At 30.2% G+C, this 19,257-nt stretch overlaps 2 protein-coding genes across 2 annotated transcripts; both read right to left on the bottom strand.

Annotated features, from left to right (window-relative positions):
• Positions 1–711: 711 nt before the first annotated feature.
• LOC101216480 (G-protein coupled receptor 1) lies at positions 712–5,407 on the bottom strand. The gene is made up of 9 exons (XM_004141301.3): positions 5,075–5,407; positions 4,193–4,224; positions 3,941–4,110; positions 3,630–3,724; positions 3,089–3,190; positions 2,939–2,995; positions 2,413–2,556; positions 2,061–2,131; positions 712–1,202 (listed from the first exon to the last, which is right to left on the bottom strand). Exons 1-9 carry the CDS (start codon positions 5,252–5,254, stop codon positions 1,097–1,099), a joined length of 957 nt encoding a protein of 318 aa, XP_004141349.1. The 5' UTR covers positions 5,255–5,407; the 3' UTR covers positions 712–1,096.
• Positions 5,408–6,050: 643 nt separating this feature from the next.
• On the bottom strand, positions 6,051–8,305 carry LOC101218136 (serine/threonine-protein kinase RIPK). Its single transcript, XM_004141389.3, has 5 exons — positions 7,767–8,305; positions 7,433–7,568; positions 7,177–7,313; positions 6,950–7,073; positions 6,051–6,771 (listed from the first exon to the last, which is right to left on the bottom strand). The coding sequence occupies exons 1-5, from the start codon at positions 8,169–8,171 to the stop codon at positions 6,314–6,316; spliced, it is 1,260 nt and encodes a 419-aa protein (XP_004141437.1). The 5' UTR covers positions 8,172–8,305; the 3' UTR covers positions 6,051–6,313.
• Between the last annotated feature and the right edge of the window lie 10,952 nt (positions 8,306–19,257).

Raw genomic sequence — 19,257 nt, 5'->3', positions numbered from 1 at the left:
CTTCATTTTTAAAAAGGAAAAAAGCAAATATTATCGACTCTTTAAAATTTCCTTCTAGAAGGCTGAAAACCCAAAACAAAGCCCAAAAAAGAAGGTTCCCCGGGTTGTAATTCAGTTGAAAACAATCTCAAAAAGTGTAATCCCAATCAATTTTGATAATGGAGTAAAAATTAAAAATTAAACTAATTTTAAATAATTAAATACATATTTCGAAGCGATTTGGATAAAAAATAGTTTTCCTCAATTCAAAATCACAAAAAAAAGAAGCATATATTCGATAATTTAATTTAAGAGTGAAAATAGCTTATCTGTAGAGAAACGGCAGCTTCCACCTCATGCTTATCTGCAATGGGAAGCGACCGCCATTCGCCACCATTGATAGAGACCACCATCCTATCCATCCAAGACTGAATGGCCAAAGCATGTGCTGCAGCAATTGCGGCGGCCACAGCTCTCAACCTTACAAATGATCTGGGTCTGTTGACACTTGCTTTTTATGGAAATTGGAATTATTCACAAGCTACAAACCGAACCCACTAAATTAAAATAACAAACTACGTGATGAAGATAAAATCAAGCTGTCAAATCAGGGTTTAGCAACACAATATTTATCACTAAACCTAACCACACACAAATTTTCAAAGCATTTGGCATAAATAGACCGGTGACCTGGTGCACTAAAATAAAGTATATCGTAATAAAGTAGACATATGCGATGAGGACCATAATTGTATGATATATTAATAATGAACGGGGTAGCATACAGGGATTCTGATCCAGGCAGCTCAATCTTTTTCTACAATCTTACAGATTCAGTATCCAAAAGCTTTTATAATTCCACGATTTTTCATTCTTCATCACCAGTTGAGAGACTGCGAAATTTCTCTATCATGTCATCAATTAGAAGAACAGTGGAGAATCAGTAGCCGTGAAAAACAGCAGATCATGAAAATGACAGCAACTGAATGGGATGGTTGTTACCCTACACGGACATTGAATTTGCTCAGCCCTATATACACGTCCTCCAAAGAAAACAGAGGAAATAAATTTTGTGAAGGAAGGCGATGGAGGCATGCCCATTGGCTAATTTGCTATGCTATGCCTGATCCAGACTTTTCAAGGGAACCATTTCGCCTTCTTGTTGTTGGTTTCGGGATCTTGAATTGCTGGGGAGCCATCTTCGAAGTTTTTCAGGCCAAAACCTGATTATAATACACAAAAACAAGCAATCACTCAAAAGAATGTTTATCTGAGCCCAAATGGACAACGGAGGCTTTTTTTTGCCCTTCCCCTTGGCCCTGGGCAAGTCAACATTGTATCAGGACTTAAAACTAAGGAAATTGCGTAATGAATTTTTTCTCAAATCACTTCTTTTGGCTCGTCACTGAAGCCCAAAGTCTCGTGATAGCAAAGTAACTTCTACGTGAAGTTCTTCGTGATACTCCATAGACTTTTGCCAACCTCACAATAGCTAATAAAACCACGACCTCTACTTCATCCATTGTGAATGTATTGATGTGATAATTCGTACAATTTCTATTGACCCCAACTTGCTCTTTTATCAATTTCAGTTTGTGTTTCTACAAACATTTTTTATATCCACAAGTGGTTGGACCAACTTACACGCACCTCAACTAATTTTATGAGACAACCTGTCTGACCTTACAACATTTTGATGTTAAAGACAACTATTTGACTATGTCTTTCTTTTTACCATTAGTTCAATCCATGATTATTATTGTGTTTACACATTGAAGTTAAAATTTCTTACATAAGCTCAGAAATAAAAGCATTTACGAAAAAATCAGCTATAAAAGATAGTGAGCACATCAATTTTACAGCGAAGAGTCACTAGCTTTATCCATTTTTTTCTGAAAGGCCGAGGGGGATGGGACTTATCATCAATCCTAAACCTTAGTAGAGTTCCATGACCATAGCAACCACAGCTATAAATAGCGATAGAAAGTAGACATAAATGAAGTTTAGATACTACGTATAGATTTGGATCTTCATGTGATTCAAGAATGAAAAGATAAGATATAAGGAGAAGGTTAACTCACAGGTCTATTCTTTCAGAAATTGCCCGTCGCACTGAAGAATTAAGACCATATGCTATTGAATTGAACAAGCCCTACAGCACATAGTCAATCATAACTAGTTTGTTAATATTACCAACAGAAATAGAATTGTCTCGCATAAATTTGTGGAAAAGCTAATCGACTTGATGGTGATTAAGCTGATTGTGAATCATGCATCATGACTGGATTTTGGAACAATTACTAAAATCAATAATGATAAAACCTTGCTATTCTTTACGTCATTGACATCTGGAAACATCCTTAATACCCCACACCCAGCATCTATAATCATATACTCAGTTCACAACTATTTCCAAAAAGAAAATTTGGTTACCATTAGAGAAGCCATCCCAACATCAAGAACCGACAGCCAAAAAATTTTATGACCTGGCTCTATGAAATCATGGATACGGTTGATTGTACCAAAAGCCCATGACCCTATGAGGATGAGCGGATAATATCCCCATCGGTTTATAGCCTGTTTGATGAGAAAGGGAAAAGGTCACCGTAAATACCTATAATTTAGTATTGTAGACTATTTAAAATAAGAAAATTATACATGCACACAATGGATGGCAGACTAAGGTATGTTTCTGGATTCTGAACTAATGACAAGTAGAAACATTAAATACCTATAATTTAGTATTGTAAACTATTTTTCTTAATTTATTCATTCAAGTGTCCTTGAAGTTCGTGTGAAGAAAAACAAAAACAAAAGGATCATCTACCCCTAATGAAAGACAATTATAAAACAATCCTCAATTAGTGTAGTTCTTAGGACTTTCTTTTTATCTCTCTCTGACAACATTATTCTTTTGAATCTCTCTAAATCATATCAAAGAAATTATTGAAGATCAAACCTTCATGTCTGCTCTTGCATCTGACTGGTAAGCCCTATCTGAGATGCCAACTGCCATCTAGAAATTCCACAACCGAAAGTTTTATGAAATGCACAGATGATCAAAGATTCAAAGTATAATATATTCTTCAGAAATGATTTGAGAACATACACGGGTAGCATTATTAAGCATGCGTATCACTTGAAAGTAAGTAAAGCCATTGTAGAGAATTGCACCCCAGAGTGGCATGTAAAATGTTATAAAGTGAACAGCCTGCAAGAAAGGACAGAGTTAAGTAAGAGTAGGATGAAAATACAAACACAATTAAAGTTGAAGGTTTATAATAAAAGGAAATAATCTTTATTTTTCTACTATAAGACATAAATCACATTCTTTAATATTACTAGCAACAGCATTTACATACGGGTTGGAATCGACAAGGTAGTCAATTGCAAATTGAGATGAAAATTTTATTCCTTATGAGCATATTTCATTTTAAGTTTAACACTGCATTTCTAAATGAAACCAGTAAGTAGAATGGAAAAAAACTTCATAAGTTCCCATTTGGAAATGACCTAATTATCTTGGGTTTTCAGTGCAATACAAATTTTAATTGCAGTCTCATTCTAAAAAGAACACTTGCATCCCAGTAACCAGTTATAATAACTAAAAACACAATCATGCTTGAAGGAAATGATTCAAAGTTGCCCACCTTTCCTGTACGACTTGACTGTGCCCAACACCAAGTACCCAAATGTCCATGGTTATTACCAATTGAACGTATAACAGTCAACACTAACGATGTTCCTGAAATAAAATATGTACTCAAATTACCATCCAAAACTATAAAATAAGTTTAATAACTCGTATATCAAACAAGATTAGTTGCAGATTTGTAGTAATACTAATTTTGGAAATAAAAAAAGGACATTAAACGTGCCCAACATTATCTACATTGTAAGAAAAAGAAGTAGAAACCAAAAGCAAAATGAGATGCCACAAATTTAACAGCTAAATTCGTACCCCATACATACAAATGAAACATTGCCTCCAAATCTTCGACGTCGGTTTTGTGTCTAACAACAGTACGGTGAAGGGTGAATGCAATTGTTGTAGTCCACAAAAACGATGCCACGCAAAAGAAATGAGTGCTATAGCCCTGAGTATAACAGTAAAATCCAGTAGCCGGATCCCTAAATTGAAACAATACTCATCAGTAACAAGCTAGGGCTACAAAGTGAATCCATTTTGAGAAGATGACACCTGGTATCCTACCCAATCATAGTGAAAAAACTGCAAAGCATATCCTGCATCCCAACAAATTACCATTAGTAAGCAAGAAATTTGCAGCTAAGCATCTTAGCGGAAAATTAGAGAAAGCCTCTGGCTCCGGAAATTGCATTATCCGTATAGTTCTATTTCTAATAGCAAATTTTTTCATTTCAGTTCGCAGGAAGAGGATGTCTCATCACATGCACACTTGCTAATAAATTATTAGAGCAGCTGGTGAAATTTCACTTTCATAATGTATCACTGGGAAATTAAGATCAGTAGCTGTCCGTGACGCTAAATGTTATCCGTTATCTACTTTGTTCGGCGCACACGATTCTCACGGAATTTAGCATGGTTTCACGGATATTTATTAATCACTAGCAAACAGACAAAAATTGGAGAAGCGACTAAGCCGATATGCATCGGGAAAATGGATTCCATGCACCAAAATTTGAAGATAAAACTAAGGCGCAGTTCGTAACAAACCGAACATTCAAAGCTAAATCGAATTTTATAAAATAATCTTCGCACAAAACCCTAGCAGTATCGAGAGACGGTCCGAGAAGAGACCGTAATCAAAATTGAAAAGTTACGAAACAAAAATAAGAATCCTAAACTACCAACGCTACGCACGTGAACACTAAGTAACAATGCTATTGTGCTAAGATAATCGCGCTTCATTGTTCAAGTCTCACATTGATTTTAGTCAAGTTCATCGAATATTCAGTGTAGCTAAATCTTGAAGATCAATTGTCGAAATCAAATCATTATATTGGAAATCACTGATTCTCGATAATGATATGAAGAAACGAAGATAAGTAGATCTGAAATAGTGATTAAAAAAGAATAATGTAACGTGAAGAAGAAGAAGAAGAAGATACGCACGGATAGGGCAAGATAGAAGACGAGCTTGTAGGAGAACTTGCGAAGTTCTTTAAAGAGGACGTAACAGAGCACTATGAATCCCGATCCCACGAACGAAAGACTGGAGGCTCCGGCGATAACCGCCGTGAGAAGTCGATCGCGGCCGAGAATAGTCCCGGCAATTCGCACGGCGGGTGCCATTTTCCCGGGGTCGGCAAGGCTCGATTACAATCTCCTGAGAGAATCACTGGCGAAGAAATGAGTTCTCGAATCTGAAATGTTGGCGTTTTTTCCGGTTTGTAAATATACCGTTTCTCAGTCGCGCCAACACACACGGAATTTTTGCTCCAGTGTTCCCTGATTTCATTCATGTCCGTCGAGTTGGTTCACGCGTTCTTATGAACCGGAATATGCGGTTCCGTTCCCGGTTCAGATCGGTCATTTCTCAAAAGTTTAATAAAGAGTTAATTTAATTTGCTTTAAAACAACAATAATAATTTTAACAAAACCAAAATTTGAATTTGACTCGATACTAATAAGATTCCATTCTCCCCCTATAATGAACGTTGTTTAGGACAAAAATTATCTAAAACTATAATAATCAACTATTACTGCACTAAATATTATTTAAAAATCTTTAATTAGGGATAGTAAACACTATTTTAAAACTCTATTTGCTACACTATTTAATACTTAAAATACTTTTTTTTTTGTTACGATGTTTACTCTTTTCTTATCAAACAAAAACAATCTATGTACGAAACACATATTGGTATGATCTTAACTAAAACAATTTATACCCAACACATAAATTATTATAATCAAATTATAATAACTAACCTATTGTCTCAAACATCTCAATTACTACCGTTTGGTGTAAAACAACTAAACTTTAATATTTGACAAACGAAATTTGCACATTTATCGACAAAAGCTTCATATTCTCCCTTTTATATCTTTATTGTTTCCCAAATCCATACTAACACGACTTTGATCATTGTTTAAGAACTTTAAACTTTAAGTTATTTCATTGATTTAACTGTTTGGATTAATCCAAATTTACACTTGTATATATATATATATAACACTAACAGTTTTATCCACAAGTATTCCATACATTTCTCAAAAACCTTCTTCCATCACCTCAGAATTTCTACTAAGGACGATAAGAAGGGTTCGTTCAAAAAATAATAATTGAAGAAAACTAAACTTTACAGGGACTTATTTTATCCCAATTCATTATCCTTTCAATCTAAACTATCATACAGAGACGGGCCTCCAATTTTTCCAATTCAAGCCCAGGCCCAAGACACCAGGCCCAAGCCCATTCCCTTCAATAACTCTCTCCTCTTTCCCCTTCTTCTCATTTTCCCCACAGCAGTCCTCCACCACGTACACAAACGGCGCCGTGAACACGTCGTTAAAGTCTTGCAAAGACTTCAAACCGTCAACGACTTCTGTCACCGGCGGCCGCCGCTTAGGGTTACGGTTCAAGCATTTATGGGCCAAGGCAGCGGCCTTACGTGCGCCGTCAACCGAGTATGAACTCTCGAGCCTTGGGTCCATGATCCGGCAGAGGCGTTTTGAGTCCTTTAAAAGTGGCTTGGCCCAGTCCACTAGAAACTCGCCGGTCTTTCGGTCCATTGATGGCTTTCCTGTCAACAGCTCTAGTAAAACGACGCCGTAGCTGTAGACGTCACTCATCGTCGTCAAATGGCCTGCAAAAAGTCGTTCAATTGCGTTAGGTACCGCCAAAGGGAATAATACAAATAACAGGTGTTGTTAATTTAGGAATTTCAATCGTATGATTTCATGCCTCATGGTTCAATTAATTTGTAATAACCAAACCAATGTTTGGTAAAAATCTAAAACTATTAAAATATGTAACGCACTCACCATATTTGACGTACTCCGGAGCAGCATACCCTTGTGTGCCCATAATACAAGACATGTCTGGCTGATCTTCGCAATCAACACCGTCTTTAGCCAACCCAAGATCCGAGAGTTTTGTTGTGTAATCCTAAACAAACCCGTTACAAGAACTAATTAGTAATTTTTTAGAGCTAAACTAAGTCTTAATTACAATCTTAATTCGTCGAAAAAAGAAATTATTTATAACTTACAGAATCCAAGAGAATATTAGAGGTTTTGAAATCTCTAAATATAACTGGTGGGTCAGCTTCGTGAAGAAATTGAAGGCCTTTGGCTGCTTCTAAAGCAATCTTCATCCTCGTTGACCAAGGCAAAGCTGCTGAATACTCTACAATTATTCCAAACTATACTTTCTTAGTTAATCACAATTAATTAATCTAATCTCATTTTCTGCTGACGTAAAGAAAGGAATTATGGTAGAGTAAATAAACACATAGGTATACTTACTTCTAAATAGCTGATTTTCTAGACTGCCTCTGGCCATATATTCATAAACCAAAAGTCTATATTCTTTTTCCCAACAATAACCGATTAGTTTCACCAAATTTTGATGCCTCATTTGCCCCAAAATTATAATCTCTGCCTACAATAAATACACAAAAAATACAAACTTCCAATCAATATGGTTTTTAAATCTATTTTCAATAAATTGCAAAAAGTCAAACCGATATTCTCTACAAAACAAAATTCTTGCCATGCTTTTATTATTTTTAAAAAATATATTAGTTTTAAAAATAAATAAAATGTGAGAGCAAATTCGTAAATTCGAAGCATAACCTACCAGCCATTCTTTATGGCCTTGAGATCCATCGAGGTCGAGCAATTTAACAGCGACCGGCTGAGCTTCCAAACCCGGTTTGATATTATCGTCGACGAACCCTTTATAAACCGGACCGAACCCACCTTCACCGAGCAAATTGGAGGAAGCGAAATTGTGAGTGATGGTGCGAAGTTCCGCAAATGAAAAAATATGAAGTTTCGGTCCCACGAGGGAATTCGACAAGTCGTCGATCGACAACGGCGAACTCGGATTACTGGCGTCCGATAGCGACAGCCGCTGCGATGAACCTTTTTTTGAAAGTCGCCGCCGTTCGTCGTCCTCTGATTCCGATAAACGGCGGTGCACGGCGGTGTAACAACTCGGAATGATCATCGATTTCCACGTCATCTTCCTCTTCGTACCCATAATTGCATCTGAATTGTGAATTCTTGTTCTTTTTTTCTTTGTGGAAAATGGGATTTGGGAAATTGAGATTTAGAGAATGGGATTTTCTTTTCTTTTGTGTTGAGGTGTTTTCTTTTTCACTCACCTACTGCAGAAGAAGAGTGGGATTTATAGAGAATGGGGTTTGCCGCGTGGCTTCGTAAAGGGACCCAGTTGTGTGAGATTATTAGAAATCTTAGTCTAATAAACTATTGGAATTTTTAAACGGGGAAACAGCTTGCTATTTTCCTTCACGTTGAATATTTGAGTGACAAAAAAGATTGTTACATAATTATTATACAATTTTGAAATGATCACCAACTTTAATTTGGTCTATTAGTTCTTCACCAAGTGAAAAAGAAAAAAAAAATAATGCATAATTTCTAGAATCGTACGTTATAAATGATACGTATTAGTTGAAAATTTATACAAATTAGTTGAAAATTTATAAAAAAAAAATAGAACATTCGATTAATTTTATTTTTAGTAATTTTATTATGTAAATAGTTTATTTTTTAATTTAATTTTTATTTGGATGGTATGTTTTATCAGTTTATTCTCAAATTTCTCTGTACTTATTACAGTACTTAACATTAATAGATTAAGTTAACTTTACATATTTGTGAAATAACCTTTTTTCAATGAAAGTTATAGTAAATGAAAATTCTTGTTTAAAATATTGAGTAAATATAACAATTTTTCTGTTTATTAAAAAATTGGTTTTATTTGTAATTGGAAGCACCAAATTAAAATAAAACTCAAAATTCTAGAGTGAGAATAATACACTTTGAAAAATAGTTGCAAGAGGTTTTGTGCTCGATTTACCTTAATAGACTCGTTATCTTTTCACAAATTTTCAATCAAACCGTTTTTAGTTTTTACTACTGATTTTACGTTTTGTAATCTTATTTTCGTTGTATTTGTATCAAAGTAGTCTTGGTTTTCCATGGAAAAGCATTACCTTTTCTCCCCTTTTGTTTCCTCTTTTTTTAAAAGATAGGAATGATTGGGAATTAACATGATGTTTTGGGGATTGGGTGAAATTAGACATTTTGCTGATATTACAAGCTTCAACTATAAATGGAAACTGACTTTCCCTTTTATTCTTATTGATAAAACTTACCTTTACATTTATTGGTTCAACCATTTTTACTAATAGTTTGATTTTCATCAATCAACTTTTAATTACCCAAAAAATGGTTTAGTTTTTAATAGCATTTGCATTCAGATTGTGTCTATCCATAGTTAGAAAACAATAACTAGTGTTTTATTTAATCGATGATTTAAAATTAACTTATAATCATTTTGCAATCTTTTTTCTCCAATAAATAATTAATTAAAAAGTAATAAATAGTTTGATTATAATTATAAATGAAACACCTAACCTAAAGAAAGCTACAGTTTTTCTATTTAATTATTTTTTAAAATACTTTAATTTTCCTATATCTTATTATGTAACGATATTTAGTAATCGTTTTTTTCTCTTTATCAACGTCTATCACATTTTACATTTTATAATAATATCGTTTTTCTTTTCATATTGTTAGTATTGTCATTCACGTTTAGAAATATATTACTCATTCATTTTGATGGCCGTTTAAAGTACGTCATTAATACATTCTTATAATATAATATCAATTAATAGATTTTAATTTCAAAACGTCTAACAACAAGTTAGACTTTTATAATAAGTTATTATAATTTGAATTACAAAGTCAAGTCGTTGTAATTTGTATACGAACTTTTATTTATTTTAATTTCCAAATTATTACATAATTCTATTTCGCATATAAATCGTATTATAAAGATAGATGATATATACTATTATTTTGCGAATTCAAGGTTGGATCCAACCCGTTTTATACTAAAAAAAGTACTTTATAAATCCATATTTATGAATTTGATTAGAGTTTGAGTTATGATTATGAGCAAGAAGTGAGATAAATTAGCATTCGTAGTATGGTATAGACATTAATTATGAGTATCATAAGTAGAATTATATGGTTGTGTATACGTGTCATGTGTTTAATTTATATGCGTGACGCTATGAGAAATTACGTGGCATACACGTTGCAATTTTCTTTCTATTATTCATTATTTTACGAATAAATTGCATGAAGATGAAATTACATATACAGTTTTCTTTATGTTTTATTTCCTTCTCTTGAGTAATTTATGTGTATAATTAATATGATCCAAGTTGGGTATTTCAGTAGGGCAGGAGATTTGTTTTCGATAAGCATGAGATATATTTTATTTATAAATTTAAAAAATACATTTTCAATTGATTTAATAGAAACAAACATGAATAGTTTAGATTTAAAGCAAGAAGTTAAAGGGGTGATTAATTTAGATAAAAATGTAACGTTTTTTCAGATTAGATTAATTTAGGGTTAAAGAGGTATTTTTGTATTGTTTTTAAAAATGAATAAATAAAAGGACAACTGTACAAGACAGTGTTTGGCTTTTATTACTTAATTAAACTTATATATATATATACCTCATGCTGCCTAATTCTTGTTTTAATTAAGTTTAATTAATCGCTTATAAAAATGTGATTATCCATTCTATTTTCTAAATCCAAACACCTATTTGCTTACATCCTATTTGGACGGGTCTTTCTAGACCGAGTTGGACTTGATAATTTACCACTTTCATTAATAAAAGTAGGGTTAAGTTGTACACGTTATTTATTTTGTAGTCAATAATGAAACTTTAAAAAGTGGTTATTATAAGTTTACTAATAAAATTCTAATTAAATTTACTTACGTGGAAATTTGATCCTAATAATTAGTAATACACATAAGTGAAGTTTAAAATTTTAGGAAACAAATAGATCAAATCAAAAGTAATTAAGTTTGATGATTAAATGAACAGGAACTTTCCTAATTTATTTAAATTATTAATTGCATGTATTAATTAATACTTTTATAAATTTAAATAATTTTGTTAAAATACCTTTTTTTTATCTCTTAGTTTGAAGTTTGTTTAATTTTTGTATATACTCTCCTTTACTATTGGTATTAGATTCAAATAAAATACACATAAATTAAAATTTTAATATTTTCCCTCTAATTAGTGAGTCCATGAAGACACAAATTTGCAATCATTTCCTTAATTTTTTCATTTAAACATAATTGTCCTTATAATTTAAAATAGTATAATTTATATCTAATTTACAAAATTATAAATTGACGATATATATTAAAGAATAAATGGTGAAGAGTTAGAAGCAAGAAAGAGTTTTGATTTCAATGGGTCAAATTTGCAAGTTGAACCAAATTGATCTACTCTCCAACCAACTCTCTACTAATTAAATTAATTAATAATGAAAAACTTCTATATATTTTTCGCGGTATAAAATTACGACATCGCTTACATCCCCCATTTCAATTAGTTAAATTTATTATTATTATTTAAGTCATGAGAAAGAGACGACTATCGTATTGTGTGTAAAACATGTTCTTAAATCGAAAGATTTATTTAACTAATACATCACGTAAAAAACGTCAAAGTCAAACGACTAACAAAAATAATAGACTTTCTATATCAACCCTATCAATGAATTAATGTAAATTTTTTGCTATTACTTGTGAATAGTTTGATCTATTTTTTACCCATATACTTAGAAAGATCGAAAGACTTTGTACAAAGTGGAGATATTAGGGTTGAAATTGGATGTTTAGGGACCTAACTAAATTAAATGAAAAAAAGGGTAGATATGAAATGAAGAATGTAATGTGTGAATATTTTGAAAAAAATAATAAAGTTGGCTTGCGTAAGACCCAAGAAATTCTAGAACCAAAGTTAGGAATTGAATTGGTTTTAGATATTTTTTTTTTTTTGGGAGTTGGTGTCTTATGTACTAACAAAAGAATAATAATTAAATGGTTAAAATAATGACAACAATAATGTTAATATTAAGATATATATGTGTGTGTGGCCATAGGCATTTATGCCCATAGCTTCCAACATCAGCAATCTCTGATCTCTAGTTTTAGGGTTTGATCATAGTTTTGCTTTTAGTTACTATTTGTTTTTTAGTACTGTAGGGAATCATACAAATTTGAGGTTTAGTGTAGTAATTAAACCTAAAAAGAGTAACAATATATTATTTAAAATTAACTTACCGAGTGGAAGACTGATATTTCGTCCTCTACGTACAAAGGTTATGTCAATATTACTTGTATAAATCAAATTATCTTTGACAAAAAATTGATTTTAGTGAGACTTCAAAATGGTATCGTTTTGGCCTTATTCGGTAGATAAGACATGGCTGAAGAAATAGTTTATAAAAAATTGGCAAGTAATTTTTTTTGGGTTATTTTTAGTAATCATATAGTTTTTTTTGTTAAACCTTTCATCCTAATAATTTTTCTCCAAGAAAATATGGATTAAATTGAGTTTTTATACCCACATGCCTATGTGCCATAATTTTTTACCACAATCTTTTTCGGTTTCAATAACCAAATGAAATAATAAAATTTGGGTTGGGAGGAAAATGATGTCATAAAAAAAAACGTTTTTAATGAAAAAAACGTTAATTTTTTACTTTTTACCTAATGAATTAAATATTGTTTATTGCTTTTTGTTGCTATTTTACTTTTCACTGTCGTTTTTATTCTTAATAAAATGACAAATTCTTCTTTTTACTGTTTATATTAAAACTCTAATCTTAAAATTGATAATACATTTTAAATATTATGAGTTATACTCCATTTGACAAAAAAGAAACAATTATACAAAACCGTCCACAATTAAAGCATGAAAAATTCAGTAGTTTAGTTGATATTTAAAAATTACTTTGACGTTCTACACCATGAAAAAGGAGAACAATCTTTATTGTTTTTAAATACACAATATGTTGGAAAGGAAAACATAAGTAATATTTGCAATTAAAAGAGACCTATTCAATGGAAGCAAATTAAATAAGAAGAATGTTTGTTTTAGGCTTACATTTAATATTTTTCAAATATGACAACAAAAGAGAGTGTAGAAAGGTTCCCTAAGTATATTGTTTTTACAAGTTTCTTTTAAATAGCAAAATATTCAATAAAAAAAGGTTTTACTGAATTTGTCTAAGTATTTTAAGATTTTGTTTAATGAGTACGATTATTTTCGATCGATAGTTATATTCGACATTCTATATTATAGATCTTGTCCGTTAGTGATTATTTAATATAATATTAATATATTGATAAATTGAATTATGTATTATTGTAAGTTAGTCCAAAATTTGAGATTGCACAAATTTACATGTACAAAAGCTTCTCACGTTTAATTTTGACCATCCGCGATTAATTATTTTGAAATTACATACTAAAATATAGAATATGAAAACATTAGAAAATTTTTTAACACACAATAGTTGATAATAACCTATATATGTATATATAGAGAGAGAATCAATCTTGACTTATATAATTTATTCCAACTTAATTGTTTTCCTCTTACATATGATAATACAATCCAACACACTTTTAATATTTTGAAATCTCATAATAAAATATAAGACGACATGAAGAAGCATAACTTATTGGAACAAAAAATGCTCATAATTAACAAAATCAATTTTGAGATGTATTATTATAAAATCACTCCCATGCAATACGACAAAACTAATTGTTATTATTGTTATTAGGAATGTTCAAATACGAAGTACTTTTTTCGTCCAAGTAAAAGCCAAGCGACCACAGGCCGGCGAGGCACGGCGGCGGCGGGTGCGCCTCCAGAATATACCGAACAATTACCAAACAAAGGGGAAGGGGTTTTGGGATTGGTCTCCTCATAGACATATATATAATAAAGAAATGGTTTAATTGGAATTGTGTGATTGGGAATTGTTTATTGTGAGAAGAAAGAAGTAAACGACACCGTAGTAGCTAATTTTAAATAAAAAATATATATATCCAACAAATTGGAAAACCCTTTCCGGTTTGGTTTGTCGGGTTTTCCGAAATACCGTTGAGTGCATTGCACGACCATGGAATCTAACCTCCGGTTTTCTACCGGTTTACTTTAATTTGTAGTTTTTATTTTCTATGTGTTTTTTTGTTTATTATTATTATTATTATCATTTTAATAAATAGTTTATAGACAGAGAGAATTTTGTTAGACAAGTGAGAAAGATAGGTTTTAAAATCTTAACGGTTTTATACATTATATATTTTTTAATGAGGACAGATTGAGATTGGAGGAAGTTTAGTTGAATTGATTTTAGCAATGATCATGTGCATATTATATGTATAATCCAATATATATTAATATTTATAGTATAATGTTTTCAAATGGAATGAATTTAGGTTACGTAATAAGTTCGTTCATTTCATGGTATTGGAGACGATTTGACTTCTCGTCAATTTTGATTTGACAAACAATGTTAATTATGTTGTTCTTTTTAGTTAAAATGAATGGCTAGTAATTAACGATTTTAATCTTTCGTATATGTATGATTAGGTTACATAAATTATTTAAAATAAAATTATATAAAATGATAAAATGGACAAACTATTTAACTTTTATGACAAAATTAAGTGTAAAACTACAAAATTAAGTGTAGTGAGTTTTTCTTATTTTTTTTTTGTAGAGTGTAGATAGTTTGTATTTTTTATTATTTTTGAAAAAACCTCATCTTTAAATTTCAATAAAATCATTTCACTTATAAATTTTAGTTATTGTTAGGTTAAAATTTATTAAAACCAATTGAGGTACAAAAAAGAATATCATACGTCACATCTAAATAATAAAATTATCCATCTTGACATTAGTAAGTAAATTTTAAACAAAACATACAAAAAAAGTACATGCACGCACAAAGATTAAATAGAGATTAAGAGGGAGAGTTAATTAATTAGGATAATTTAAAAATTAAGAGAGAAAAGGGCGATGACCTTTAACAAGTTGAAGGACACGTAGCCGCCGCGCATGGAGTCTGTGGGTTAGGAAATTTTAATACGGATTTGGTACGCAGCCGTGGAATTTAGTCTTATTAATATTAATTTACATCGTATTACCTCTCTAATCCTTTTATTATTATTATTATCATTACTATTACTATTTTTATTTTGGTAAAGACTATAGACTAAGAGCATCATGAAATGGACAGTCTACTAGCTCATCTTATAATCTCGTCCAAACTATTTCATAATTGACTTGGATTTATACTTCTAGAATCAGTTTACATTTTTATTTTTTTTTCTTTTTAATTAGGTGAAGACTCGTGAAAATGTTCATATTCATGACTTTACTGTTAGAAAAAAAGATTGTTGGTAGAAAAAAAGATACGTTTACGATATGATATTAAACAAATACAATGCATGTGACATAATATATTCAAAACGAAATATGTTATCGTTGACTTTTTTCCCTAACCAAAATTTAATGATCAAGTTAAATAATAATTAAATGACAAATAAATATTAGAAAGAGAATATGTATATATATATATATATATATATATATATATATATATATATATAAAACTAGCCAGGAATGTGTTGATTCTTCTCTAATTCATGAATCTATGTGTTTGCAATTACATAGTATACATAAAAATGAAGAACAAGAAGTATTGATTTTTTAAAATATTAAAAGAACCATAAATTCAAACACTTAAAATCGTCGTAGTGTCGCAATAATATTTCTTCCTTAACACCGTGATGCTAAAAAAGTAGCAACTATTTATGAAAGAGTGTGTGCTATATACTTTTATGTTAACGTTGTCTTGATATTGACCAATACACATGATTATCAATTTAATCATAGTTAACAAAATTAATTGGTTTTAGTGATATGTTTTTTAAAAAGGTGCAATTTCAAATCCTTGTATTAATTTATTATTTGAATTGTAGTACAAAACACACATACATAGCTCAACTTATTTGAAATATATCATTGATCAAAATGTAAGAATTTTTCACGATATTGTATGTTGTTAAGTCGTTGTTATTGACAAAGATAAAAAAATATCCATAGATACATCGACAAATTTGTAAATATGTATATCCATTGATTCAAAGGTTAAATATATGAACGAAAGTCATCTACTTAGTTTCATATGAATACAAAATTCATAACTATATTCGTATAAATTAGATTTAAAACAACTTAACTATGTCTAAATAAATTTTATAAATAGTTAGCCATGCAATTAACTATAACAATGGGATAAATAATTACCCGAATTAAATATGTTTGATTCTTTTAAGTTTATATTCCTCGTTTCAATAAAATAAAATAATCCCAATGATCCCTTACTTTATTTTTCAACATTAATAATTTTATTTCAAATTCCGACAAATATTTAGAAATTTGAACAATTTAATTTCAAGATATATTTTTAAACAGTTTATTAATTATTATAATAATAATAATTATTATTATTATTTTGCCTGTTGTTGAGATGAGATGGTCAAAGGATGTATAGATTAAAAATGAGTTAATCTATATTCATGAAGCCAAACAAATACATACCATAAAGTTGCATTTCTAGATGATTAATTATTAATATCTTTTGTTTCCCATTAAGTCTACTTTCAGTTTCCAGAGACCTAACCTTAATTAATTCCTTCCTATATATTTTAATTTTGGACCCTACAAAAATTATATATATCATGGACTTCTTTTTTATTTATTTTTTACATAACTATTTTAATTTACATTTGACAACGACAACGAACCAAGATTGAACCGGTTAATATTGTATCAAGCTAAATTTACATTTGTCATTTTACATTTTTGAGGTTCAAAAATTTAAAAGTTAAAATGTGTATGGTTTTCGTACTTTGTTTAACTCTAGTTATTGTATTTTTAGTAAATCTTAAATTTAGTCCCTCGAGATAATTATAATAATTTTTTTACAAATAAAGTATAATATGTGAATATGCTTTATTACAGTGAAGATGTTAACAAAAAAATAAAAAAGTAAACAAATCTATAATAAACTTGTGGTATTAATTGAATTTAAGATTGATTGAAAGTCTAATTAGGACTAAAATTGGACATTTAAAAATACTTATAAACTAAAACTTAATAAGAATCAAAATAATATTTATGATATGTTAATTGAACATATATGTCTTAATTAATCATACCAGTCATATCAAATTAATTGTAACATTACAGGTCTTTTAGGTCAACAACACTAATTTTCACTATAATCCTAAACTAAAATTTACTTTTCTCTAAATAATTTTGGATAAGTAAAAAGAATCACTTTCTATTATTAAGCGGATGGGTTGTAGTTAAAATTAACCATATCTTATCAAATGGTGTAATTCACTTATTAGAAATATTAAAAATACCCAACAAAACAAGTAAAAACCAATATTAAATAGGAACATAATATCTCATTAAATCACATGTTCGTTATATCATCATTTTACATGTATATAAAAAAATATTCTAATATTACAGTAAAAAAAAGTGCAACCATCATGTAAGCTAATGTTCGTTAACGTATTGTGTACATATTTTAAGTCGTACGATCCACTAGAAAATAGTAAAGAATAAGGTTGTTAATTAATCTTTCTTTAGAGATGTAAAGTTAAAGAGTTAGAAATTTAAAAGGAAAAAACATATGAAAAATACAAATGATAGATCTTAAAGTTTAAGAAATAAATCTGTAATTTTAGAGAGATATCAATAAAAATAATCAAAGAAAGTTTCTAGAAGGCAGTTGAAATAGGTGTAATTTTTTTTAAAAAAAATAGAGAAAGCGAAATAAGGAAAAAGGCTTCGAGAAATTAGGGGAATTGCGTAAGGAGAGAAGAGAGCCAAAGAGGTTCGGTGAAGGATTGGACCGGCGGTCCGGCCGTCCCCATCGCTCACGCAACTGAAAACAACCTCCAAATAATAACATTTAATTACTAATTAATTTAATTGTATAGTAATATTATTTAAATTCTTTTCTTTGAATTTTAAACATGTGGTGATCATCGATTGGTCCATGTCCGGTTTTTTCAGGTAAAATTGTCGGTTTAGTAAATATTCAAACCGATCTCGATATCGTAAACAAGCGTTGATTGATTTTTCGGGTCGGTTTAACGCTTAAAACACGTTTGAAAATTGTTGATTTAAAACTTTACGAAACCAACTCCAACTGACCCCTCTAGTTTTCTAATCAATTAATTTCGATTTCGTTGGTCGACTTGATTTGTCGGTTTATAAATTATGTTGGTGAATTTATGGTCAATTTAGTGAAGATTAAACGAGGTTTCTTGTTCTAAGTTCATCAATTACAAACTTAAAGAATTGAACTATCAATCTTTTATAAAAATAACGTTAGAACGAACGTTAAAAGGTGATAATAGTAACAAATAAGAATTGGACGAAAGCATATTAAAGTTGTGATTAGTATTATTTTTATTTGGCTCTCTATATTTTAATTAATATGTTAGCTTTTAATATAATTTAACTAAAATAAATTATTTAACTCGACAGTAGTTGACATCTCAGTAATAACATTTAGAAAAATAAAGATCAAAAAGCTATGAGATAATTACAAGATCAATTCACAGTGGTTAACTACATAAAATATAGGGAAATTGCATCAAATGACAAAAACATTTATAAAAAAAAAAATAGCTTATGACACCAATTTTTTGCATATTGTGAATAGTACAAAATTAGGAATATCAAACGGTTGTCAGGCGGTAATCATAGAGCTTCCAGACGATGATCATCGCTACTCTAATCTTGTTGTTTTTACAAAAACCTCTAAAATTTATTATCCTACCGATTTCCTTGACATCCAAATATATAGAGTTAGATGGAATATAACTGACTCGTATTTTTTTCCATCGCTATTTGACGAACCCACTTAATATTTTCATTTTATTTTTCTCTTTTCAAACTTGGTTTTCATACCATGTTTTGGGAAGTTATATTGTCACATATACCCCTTCTAATGTGAATGAATGTTGCTTACCCTTCATTGCATTTTCCTTTTTTTAACTTTTAGTTCTTGAGTTTCTTGAGGTAGGATGTGGGTTGTAGTTTGTGTACTTTTTATTACTACTTCCATTTGAGTTTTTAGTTGATTTGTACTGCTTATATCTTGTGTGTTAGG

This window comes from Cucumis sativus, chromosome 4, assembly GCF_000004075.3.
Source record: "Cucumis sativus cultivar 9930 chromosome 4, Cucumber_9930_V3, whole genome shotgun sequence".
Classification (NCBI taxonomy): Eukaryota; Viridiplantae; Streptophyta; class Magnoliopsida; order Cucurbitales; family Cucurbitaceae; genus Cucumis; species Cucumis sativus.
The sequence above is the reverse complement of the archived record's forward strand: the minus strand, read 5'-3'. Positions and strand labels throughout refer to the sequence as shown.